Genomic DNA, 10,608 nt, shown 5'->3' on the forward strand with positions numbered 1-10,608 from the left:
ATGGAGGTGGGTAGTTGATTCCACCCCTGGGGGGCCAGGCAGGAGAAGAGCTTGTGTTGGGACCGGGCAGTCTTGAGCGGTGGGACCACCAGGCGGTTGTCTGAAGAAGACCATAGGTGGTGGGTGGGGGTGTAAGGCTGCAGGAGAGACTTTATGTAGTCGGGTGCAGTCCCGTTCACTGCTCGGAAGGTCAGTACCAGGGTCTTGAATCCGATGCGGGCCGTGATGGGTAGCCAGTGGAGGGAAATGAGGAGCGGAGTAACGTGGGAGCGTCTGGGTAGATTGTAGACCAGGCGTGCCGCAGCATTCTGATTCCTCTGAAGAGGGCGGGTTGCGCATGCTGGGAGACCGGCGAGCAGCGAGTTGCAGAAGTCCAACTTGGAGAGGACAAGTGCTTGGACAAGCAGCTGGGTGGAGTGCTCAGACAAGTATCTCCTGATCTTCCGGATGTTGTAGAGGGTGAATCTACAGGACCGGGAGACCACAGCAATGTGGGCCGTGAGGGAGAGCTCATCATCCATGGTAACTCCAAGGTTCCTGGCAGAGGATGAAGGGGTCACCATCGCAGATCCCTGGGTGATTGAGAGGTCATGGGAGATGGAGGGAATCAGTGAGGGCTGTTGGAATGGCGATGTCAAGAAGAGCAGTGGTAAAATACAAGTTATGAAAAGAGACCGTGTCCGTGTCTTATTGTCCATATGATCATATACAATTATATCTAAAACTAACTTACAAAGACCTTGGTTAGACTACCAAAGTTGAATTAGTAACGTTGTTAGCGATGCTAGCGTTATTTTGCTAGCTAGCCTATAACATTTATAGGGTCCCCAGTCGTCCCGATTTGTCCGGGACATCCCGATTTATGGATGATTTTGATTTTGTCCCGTCCGGGACAGCTCCAGTCCCGTTTTCCAATCACAGCCTCGCCGGCCGGTATTCATATTCAGTGAACTGCGAACAGGTGCGCGTGTTGGAAGGGAGCGCGAGTGCATGGAAATATTAACGAGAAGGGCCTTGCATCACCTGTGCAGACGACCATCAGAAGCTGAAAGCGCTCCTGTCCTCGGTTAAGTTACCCAGGAGCTCTGTTGACAGACTTAGCTAACGTTAGCTACAGCTTGATGAATTCAGTCATTGAACACAGGAGGAGAGAACGCAACGTTAGCCAGCTAGCTAAAGCTCCGGTGGAAAATTCCAAATGAATGTATACAGCCGTTAGTGCCGCTTAAGGCCAATTTATACTTCTGCGTCTCCGTTAACGGACAGACGCACGCAGTGCCGCCGCTCCCATAACGCGCACTACGCGCTGTGCGTAGGGCACCAAGTCTGAGGGGGCACCAAAAAATTGCCAACTGAAAAATCATCATAGTTATTATAATTATAATGCCGATATTATTTCAGTAGGCCTATATAAATATTATGCACCTTTTAGGCATGTAAATCACAAAACAGGCAAAACGAGATATATTTAATTGCTCAATTTTTTTTACGACAGTGCCCCCACCCCACAAAAAAACAAATACACACTCAACTTTCCAAGCTCCCTGTGGGTGCCCTTTCCTACCTCAGTGGCCTGACGAATTTTGACAGTCGGCTAGGTAAACTTTTCGAAAATGGCCTCAAAAAGACAACAGGAGTCGGGGGCAGAAAAAGAAATAAACTGCGAAATGATGCCCGTGCATCACTTTCAGGTAAGTCCATGTTTAATTATTGTTAAATACAGGAAATGTGCTGCTAACCTATAGTTAGCCTATGCATACACCTCGAACTAGCTGACGTTATTGCTAATTTTAGCACACTCAAATATGTTATCTATGCATTTGAAATAACTGACGCCAGCTAAATGTTACTTTACTGTACATTCTATGATGTTATTATATTCGATTGATCAAATAGTTTTTAAATGAGTAATAAAGGTGGAGAGCTCCTTGGCTGCATGCTTTCAGTTTTAAATGTTTATAATTAATTTGGAAAACCATGCCAAGAAACGTAAGGGTGGGGCTGAAAAATTAAGAGACAAAAATACATCACCTTCACTAGACAAGTTTTACCAATTGAAAAATGGCTGTTTATTTTACATATTAATTAATCAATACAAAATTAATTAATTGCTTTTTACCTGACATCTTTGAAAGGCAGCAATGATTAATCCATCCATGGCCAGGAATATGACATTATTTTAAAAGTGACCTATAACATCGACTATTCAAAATACTTAAACCAGGTATGTCAGTGTTTGCCGGTGTTCTGAAATGTTGGACTACCTCCTCATGATGACCTACCAGCTTCATCACAAGTACAAACATTGCATTTTATATCTTACTTGATTAAACGTAAAGGTGAATATTGAGCTATAAAAAGCTATTTCATGTAGCTTTAGAGGTCCAAAAAACTTCCAATATGCAAGTCACAGACAAAATCTGGGTCAGATGTTTTAATTTTTTCTCTCCTCTCATACAGGTGCACTGGATGCTGCTGCTGCACACATACAGCAACTGGAAGACAAAATCAAGGAGCTGACAACAGAGCTGTCACAGCTGAAAGTGGGTGAAGTGCATTTTCACCGATTTTGTGTCTCAGACAAGGACATCCTTTATTACACAAGATTCACGTCAAGATATGTTTTTTGTCACTTCTGGGAGGCAATTCAACCATCTGCCTCCATGGTGGTTTATTGGTCGAAAGCTCAGAAAAAGGGACAAACATTTGAACCCATTTCTCCCAGTCCAACGCGTAGGCTGCAACTGGTTGATGAGTTTTTTCTTTTCTGCTGCAGAGTTGCTGCAGGCCTGCAAGAGAAGGTGCTGGCTGACATGTTTCAGGTCAGTGTGTCCACTGTCTCCCGTGTTGTTATAACGTGGGCCAACTACCTTTACCTGCTCCTTGGCTCCCTTCCCATCTGGATGAGTAAACAGCAAGTCAAGAACACCATGCCAAGCAAATTTGTGCAGTACAGTCCAGATGTTCGTGTAATCATCGACTGCACCGAGGTGCGATGCCAGAATCCATCATCCCTCACTCTCCAGTCTGAGGTTTTCTCATCGTACAAAAACACGACAACCTTGAAGGGATTAATTGGGATTGCCCCATGTAGTGCTGTGACTTTTGTGTCAAGTCTCTTCACCGGCTCCATCTCTGACCGAGAGCTGACTGAACAAAGTGGACTGCTGGACTTACTGGAGCCAGGAGATGGCTGCATGGCAGACAAGGGTTTCACCATCGAGAAGCTGCTAGCTGACCGTGGGGCAATGCTGATTATACCACCCTTCAAGATGACAGGTAGGCATGAAAGGAATGAACATTTCAAATTAAAACTGTGACCAAAATGATAATCATTAAGGTGTGCAGACAAATGTTTAAAAAAGTACTGAGGCACTCACTGAAATAATAGAAATGAACTTATTTCATCTCTAACCACAGCGCAGTTCACCAAAGAGGATGCTCTAAAAACACAAGCAATCGCCCGACTTCGAATCCTCGTGGAAAGAGCAATACGCAGAGTCAAGGAATATCGCATCTGGGAACACACTCTCCCTCTAACCTTGTCTGGGACAGTCAACCAGCTGTGGACCGTCTGCTGTGTGATGACCAACTTCCAGGGACCACTTGATTTAAAAGGCTACATCCCTGTTGAATAGTGTTTCCCCCGATCACATGCATTCAACTGTATACTGAATACATTGTATATATTGAATGAGATGTATATAATGAATGAGAAGTCATTCATCTATAATCAATTGTAAAGGTCAGTCCATCCTGAAAGTATTCAAATAATGTAAATATGTAAATAATGTACTCAGAAAAAGGGAATTAATAAAATCTTTTATTCATTCATTTCCTTTATTCATTCAGTTCATTTCACTTTCTGCTGAAGATACACATTCATATATGTACCAAAGAAGTACAGGTCCACCTTCTTTTTCATCTCTTTTATCATTTCATCATCCCTCCAGACCCTTTCGACTGTTAAGTCTCCCTCAGTATCTGTTATAAAATCGCACCAACTCAATCCAGTTACTGCCAGTTGGCCATGAACCTGCCAGTGGTATTTATGATTCTGCTTCAGTTTTGCCTGACCATTCACAATTTTTACATGTCCTGCCTCAGAAATGCTGGAGATGTCTGGGCACTTAACTTCAGCAAGCCCAAAACACGGAATGGCACTAGGGTCATATACCCTCGCAGGAGCATCGGGATGGATAACAAATCCACAGCGTGAAACATTTACATTGAAATGTTTTGAATATTGTTCCAGCACCTGTGGCTCGCGTTCAAGGCCCCTTTTCATGGCGGGAGTCTGGTGTACTCCCTTAAGTATCCGCCCTGCCAGGGTCTGACCAGAAGACGGCCCTTTCACATGGCTAACCTCATAGAACCTACTAGCTGTCACTCTAGGCTTGCGTAAAGCTTGCCATAATGGGCACTCAGACTGCTCACGTGTCTGCTCCTCTCTCTCAGCTGCCATCTCGTGTGTCACAGTTAAGCTGTCCAAATGGAGAAACTGTTGGGAGTTTGGGTCAACGTTTGGAAAAGTAGTGGGAAATGTTGACCCCTCTAAAGGCAGTTTAGGGAATGTTGGTGCACCTGGGTGTTGGACATAATTTCCGCGTTTGACCACAGGAGGACACTGGTAGGACAGGGGTGAACCTCGCGGCACAGGTCCGAACCTGGAGTCGACCATGGAGAGTTGAGACAAGCCATGCAGCACTGAGGATATTAGTGGTTGCGGCCTGAGGTTTTTCAGTCCTTCCCCAAGAGACAAGACTTGCGGGTCTGGGAGGGATCCTGAAATGTAAAATTAAAAACAGTAAGTGTTAAATTATCCACACATCTCTTGTCTTTCTGGAGAATTGCTCACTGCTGTTACACTACTGTGTGTTATATTTGCTACATAATTATGTGTATAAAAGTGGCATGATACAATTATGTATTATACGGCAGCCAACAGTATGATATTAGTTACAGTAACATTACCTGTGTATGCTTGATAGAGTGTTGATTTGCATACACTCCTGGCAGATGGCTTTGGTCTCCTAACAACCAAGTCCTGAACCGGCTCTGCATGGATCCCCTGGGAATGATATTAACAAGTAGCCATGATTGTAATAGTATCTTGCTTGTAATGGTGTAAACACTATGCTCGCGGTAGCCACACAGAGTGGCACCGCTTCCAATTCACTCCCATGTTAACCAATGTAGCCAGACGTACAGCTGCGCTGCACCGCTTTGAATAGACTTCCAGTCTATTTTTCAGCTGCCCCGTGTGCCACGCTTCGCTCCGCGAACAGTGTGTCCCAGGCGTAACGTTTGGGATACACTGCTCGTGGAGTTAAGGGTGGCACTTGGGGCAGCTCACGCCACGGCTGAAAAATAGACTGGAATTCTATTCAATGCGGTGCAGCTCCGCGCGGCTACAATGTTACCTTTGTCCTTGGTCGATGCCATGTTTGCAGAGAGCTTGTGCAGGCCACAGGTGGTGGTACAGCTCTCACCTGCAGAACAAGAGATAGAAAAGCAAACCGGGATGTGCTTGTTAACAATCAAAGGTAGACCTCTAGAACCAGTGTCACTCCAATCAACCTGCCCATGTTAACATCCCAGACCACAGCCCTCACCTGCAACATGCTGTAATGGGCACTCTGGAACAACAAGGCCACTAGATGGTTGCACAGAACCTTGCCTGCTGTACAGCTGCATGAGGTTTCTTGAAGTTCGGCTGCATCAGCTTGGAAAACAATCTACATTAAAGACAACACTAATAATGTTAGTTGCTAAAGTTAAACTAAAATGAAAATCTTGTTGCAAATGATACAGAAATGTAAGAAAGAGCATTACAATTAACCAAAAATCCTAGGAAATCTGCAACCGCAGTCTAGGAAATCTGCAACCGCAGTAGAGTAGTTAACCCCTTACACCATTAACTTGCTGGATTCAACAAAAAGGATATTAAAGAATTTAAATGCAAAGTTACATTATCATGATATATATTGATATTTGCATACCGTACGTATGTCACAAATCACATGGCTGTTGACTGACTTGATGTAAACAGGCAACAGTGGAAGGGGTTACATTTCTTGCCATTATGCCTTAGCTTCTTAAAATAACCTTCAAATAATGGGGCTGTTCTCGCTTCTTCATCGACCTGTAACACCTAGACCTGACAGCCACCGCCCTGTCAATGATGTTGGACACTGGTGGACAAAATAATTAATGCATATACTGTGGATTTTTCATTCTAGCAAAAGGGACACTCCTATGCTGACGTTAGCTAGCTGACACTGACAGAGGCTAACGTTCTTCCTATCAGAATACAAATTAAAAGGGTGAATTGACTCAGCCTCATTTAAAGGTGAATAATCTTACTTTACTTGGATTTAACGTAGGTTAAACACATTATAACCATACGAACATCTGAGCTGACGCCAAACTGACGTTAGCATAAGCTAACCTACCTAGCTAATGTTATGTTAGCTAGCTAGCTAGTAGCCACTCACCTTCGTAGTCGTAGATGAAGTTCTCGAAAAAGAAACTGTATCCCTTGTCCACTTTGGAGCGGGCTGTGATGGAGTGTTGTTCAGTTAGTCGATGTACGTCAGAAAAAGTTATTTTGGGTAAATTTACCAGGGATGCAGTATAAGTTAACTTATAATCGTCCATCATAGGTTCGCCAGAGTGATGAGTGATCCACCGGAAGTGGCAGTGCACAAAGATCACTGAATGCGGAAGTACTACGTATCAGCGTGTTAATGGCCTATTCCCTTTTGACTACAATACCTCTGCTGTTAAGACCGTTTAAGAAATGTTGCAACAGGCTACAGTCTGAATCACGGATATAGCTCTATGACATAAGTTACAATCGGGGTAAATTGGGGTTTGACATATCGGGGGGCTCTGTGGTTTCTGGGTTTCGATGGCACATGTGTATGCAAAGCCTACTAAACAGGTATCCTACTCAGTTTAATGACTAACGCAGACTACCTAACTCAATACCCTTCGAATACATTTGTATAGTACTACTATGTGCCTCTTTCAATTATATCTTTAACATATGAAACGTTGAGATTGTATCATCTTGCGGAAAAAACATGAAAAACTGAACCTAACAACAGCTAGGCTAGGCTAGCTCATAACGTTCAGTTCTCGTTCTCGCCAAACAACGGTTAGGGTCTACTGAAATTATTACCAAACTTAACTTTACGCTAGTAGCCTAACAAACTCATTCACTGATGACTATATATATATAATATATTTAAGTTGTATGCATAATTTGTGATGACTTACTTTGATACTCTGATTTAGTAGTTGCTTCTCTTAGATGCTTGTTTGCCTTCATACCTCGTGGCAGAAAATAACTGGAAATGACCAGGCTTCACACCTGTTTTTAGGTCACTTAATGATTTAATCATAGACATTCTTTATTATGTCTATTGATTTAATGGCCAAACATAGTAAAACAACAAAACTTTACTATTCATCAAATGCATACATTACATTTTTCTTTGGCATGTGGCAGCACAGTAAGAAAAAAGGCAGTAAACACATAACTGACAGCACACAAGCCTATAATACCAACAGTAGACTACATAGTATATGGCAAACCAAAAGGGTAGACAAGCAACAAGTGAAACCAACGATCAATTGTGTTGACTTTCTATAGAGCAAGCAAATCATGACTTTTATAGTTGTTAATTACGAAAGGCAATTCACCTTTATATTAACTATAAAATAAACAATTAAACTAAACATTTAAGTAAATTGCATACCTTTGAAAAGACTGACTTATTGTCTGTTCTAAACAAGAAATGTTAATCTTTCCGTCAATCAAGCTGTTGTAGTGAATATATATAATTTAGTGACTTTCTAGAAAGTTTCTGAGAAAACTGTAGCCTTGTGTTTTGATACTTTGTGCTAATAATATGAACAAGACACTGATGTGTGCAGGTGGCTACAGCTGTATCTCCATGTATAAAAAGCCTGTCTCTGGAGAATGTTTCATCAGATGCCGACAGACTACCCAATGTATGCTGTGTGTCCTTTCTGCAAAAAGCTATATTCAATAAATACTTACTAAATTCTAGCAGCTTTGGGTGTATTCATTCTCAAATGTCCACCACAATTGTCAATACTCCTGAGCCATAGCAACTACCATGTAAAAGGAAAACTTGCCAGTTAAATGAAAAATGAGCCACATTTAGCTATTGTGTAGGAATCCCCTCAGAATGAAACATTACCGTTACTATTTTGACTATACAGCTAGTCATACTGTGGTGTACCTAGACACCTGTTTAACTAAATAAATAATCAGTATCACAAATTTTGAGGCAATGTGGACATTTACATAGATACACCCCATTCAGCCATTTTGTATTGTACTGTCCGTCTCTGGAGGGCTGGCAGGCAGTGGCAAGCAGAGCCTACAGGCAGGTAGAGGCAAGCAGAGCCAGCAGGCAGGCAGAGCAGGCCAGCTGGATGAAGCCATCCTGGGGTCAGGGCTGAAGAGAAGCTGTCCAGCTAGAGAGGGGTAGTCCAGCAAGAGGTCTGTGTTGCTCACAGCATCCTCTGTTGCATCCTGATAGATAGATCTTTATTTGTCATTGTCACAGGTACAACGAAATTAAAGTGCTTCCAGTCAGTGCAACATTCATTGGCCTAAAAATCAATAAAAAGATAAAATTACTAAAGTAGTACAATTACAAAAATAAACAACAATAACTAATAAATCAGAATAAATATACCTGAGACAGTACCATAAACAACAGACCCATGTCATACATCCACAGTCATCACATAAAACATAACATGAAATTGTGCACATTATTTTTTGGCAGCATTGACAGTGGTTATTGCAGTTGGATAAAAACTGTGTTTGAGTCTGTTTGTCCTTACCTTGGTTGATCTGTACCGTCTGCCTGACGGCAACATTTCAAACAGGGAGTGCCCAGGATGTGAAGTGTCTTTTATGATGTTCTAGGCTCTTTTGAGACAACGGGATCTGTGTAGGTCTCCCAGTGCGGGGAGAGGGCAGCCAACAATCTTTTGAGCGGTGTTGATGACCCTCTGGAGCATTTTCCTCTGAGCCACTGTACAGCTGGTATACCAAATGCCTATGCAGTATGTGAGTATACTTTCAATGGAGGCTTGGTAAAAGAACACCAGCAGTCTTTGTGTGATGTTACTCCTCAATTCCTGAGTATTCTCAGGAAGGACAGTCTCTGCTGGGCCTTTTTCAGCAGCTCAGAGGTGTCCACACTCCAGGATAGGCTGTCCTGTATGTGGACCCCCAGGAAGCGAAAGTCTGCACTGATCCGGCTGATGGTCAATGGTGTGATCTCCTGTAGTCGATCTCCTGTAGTCTATTATAAGTTATTTTGTCTTTGCAGTGTTAAGGAGAAGGTTGTTGGCCGTTCTCCAATTCGACAGCCGCTCCACTTCTTCTCTGTAGGTGGGCTCATCCCCCCCCAGAGATAAACCCCGCCACTGTGGTGTCATCTGCAAACTTTACAATGGTGTTACTGTGATGGACAGGGGTGCAGTCGTGTGTGTAGAGGAAGTAGAGCAGGGGACTGAGCACACAGCCCCGGGGGGAGCCAGTGCTGAGGCTAAGGGCTGTGGATGTGTGATGGCCCACTCTGACTGTCTGCGGCCAGAGAGGAAGCCGCTGATCCACCTGCATGTGGTATAAGGGAGCCCGAGGTCCCCCAGCTTAATCACTAGCTTGTGTGGGAGGATGGTGTTGAATGCAGAGCTGTAATCTACAAAGAGCATTTGCACATAGCTCCCCTGCTGCTCCAGGTGTGACAGAGCGGCATGGAGTGCTGCCGCCACTGCATCTCCTGTGGATCTGTTCGCTCTGTAGGCAAACTGGTGGGGGTGAAGGCTGCGGGGAATCCTCTGTTACACTCCGTATTTTTGGTTGAGCAGGCCTCTGCATTACCCTCCAGACCTGGTAAAGTGAAGAAAAAAAGATCCATGTCAGTTGTAAAAAATGAAGCTTTTTACATCTACACTTGACATAAACTACAGGTTTGACTGTGAAATGCAATGGCATTACTTGAACTTAAATCCAAATGTGTTGAACTGATGGAGACCCGGCCATACAAAGTCACTCCAAACATTTGACTCGATTCCAGGCTCTGGCAAGAGTATTTAGCTCTAAACTGGTCAATATACACATCTGACCAAAGACCAACTCGCCCTTTGCCTGTAAACAGTGATTCTGACTGTCAGGAAAATGACAAATGAATTAGGCTTGTTTTGAAAGATCCTATATACTGGCTATCTTCAGCAGACTCTTGTCTACAAAAAGCAGCCCTCCCTGACGTTTTAGGAGTAGAATTGAGTGAACTACAATATCGTTTACACACTGCCAGTGAGGCAATTTGGATATTTACATAAATACACTTCTTTCAGCCATTTTGTATTGCAATTCTTATTCAATTTGACCCTTTATAAAAACATGTATTCTACACATCTGTAACAAATTTCAAGTCGATTGGATCTATGGTTCATGAGGAGAAGGGTTTTGAAGGTTGTACCAAATTTGGACAGTACAGCAAAATCTATCATGGCGGACCTTATGGGTTCTTGAGGCTTTTTTGTTCCCCA

At 43.2% G+C, this 10,608-nt stretch overlaps 2 protein-coding genes across 3 annotated transcripts; one reads left to right on the forward strand and one right to left on the reverse strand.

Annotated features, from left to right (window-relative positions):
* Positions 1-1,127: 1,127 nt before the first annotated feature.
* Positions 1,128-3,834, forward strand: LOC146220773 (uncharacterized). 2 transcript variants are annotated; one of them, XM_084694022.1, is made up of 3 exons: positions 1,144-2,543; positions 2,777-3,279; positions 3,421-3,834. In XM_084694022.1, exons 2-3 carry the CDS (start codon positions 2,814-2,816, stop codon positions 3,636-3,638), a joined length of 684 nt encoding a protein of 227 aa, XP_084550148.1. In that variant the 5' UTR covers positions 1,144-2,543; positions 2,777-2,813; the 3' UTR covers positions 3,639-3,834. The 2 variants fall into 2 exon arrangements, with proteins under 2 accessions (XP_084550147.1, XP_084550148.1); XM_084694021.1 differs by having other exon boundaries at positions 1,128-3,279.
* On the reverse strand, positions 3,810-6,816 carry LOC146220774 (uncharacterized). The gene is made up of 6 exons (XM_084694020.1): positions 6,498-6,816; positions 6,109-6,194; positions 5,616-5,738; positions 5,424-5,492; positions 4,975-5,071; positions 3,810-4,785 (listed from the first exon to the last, which is right to left on the reverse strand). Exons 1-6 carry the CDS (start codon positions 6,661-6,663, stop codon positions 3,854-3,856), a joined length of 1,473 nt encoding a protein of 490 aa, XP_084550146.1. The 5' UTR covers positions 6,664-6,816; the 3' UTR covers positions 3,810-3,853.
* Between the last annotated feature and the right edge of the window lie 3,792 nt (positions 6,817-10,608).

This window comes from Hypomesus nipponensis, chromosome 27 (genome assembly GCF_054491055.1).
Source record: "Hypomesus nipponensis isolate SF chromosome 27, ASM5449105v1, whole genome shotgun sequence".
NCBI lineage: Eukaryota > Metazoa > Chordata > Actinopteri > Osmeriformes > Osmeridae > Hypomesus > Hypomesus nipponensis.

Coding starts and splice junctions, on each gene's coding strand:
- LOC146220774 (XM_084694020.1), bottom strand. CDS start 6,663: ATGATGGACGATTATAAGTTAACTTATACTGCATCCCTGGTAAATTTA. Junction 6,195..6,497: donor CTTCATCTACGACTACGAAG/GTGAGTGGCTAC, acceptor TTTGTCCACCAG/TGTCCAACATCATTGACAGG. Junction 4,786..4,974: donor ACTCTATCAAGCATACACAG/GTAATGTTACTG, acceptor TTTACATTTCAG/GATCCCTCCCAGACCCGCAA.
- LOC146220773 (XM_084694021.1), top strand. CDS start 2,664: ATGGTGGTTTATTGGTCGAAAGCTCAGAAAAAGGGACAAACATTTGAA. Junction 3,280..3,420: donor ACCACCCTTCAAGATGACAG/GTAGGCATGAAA, acceptor CTCTAACCACAG/CGCAGTTCACCAAAGAGGAT.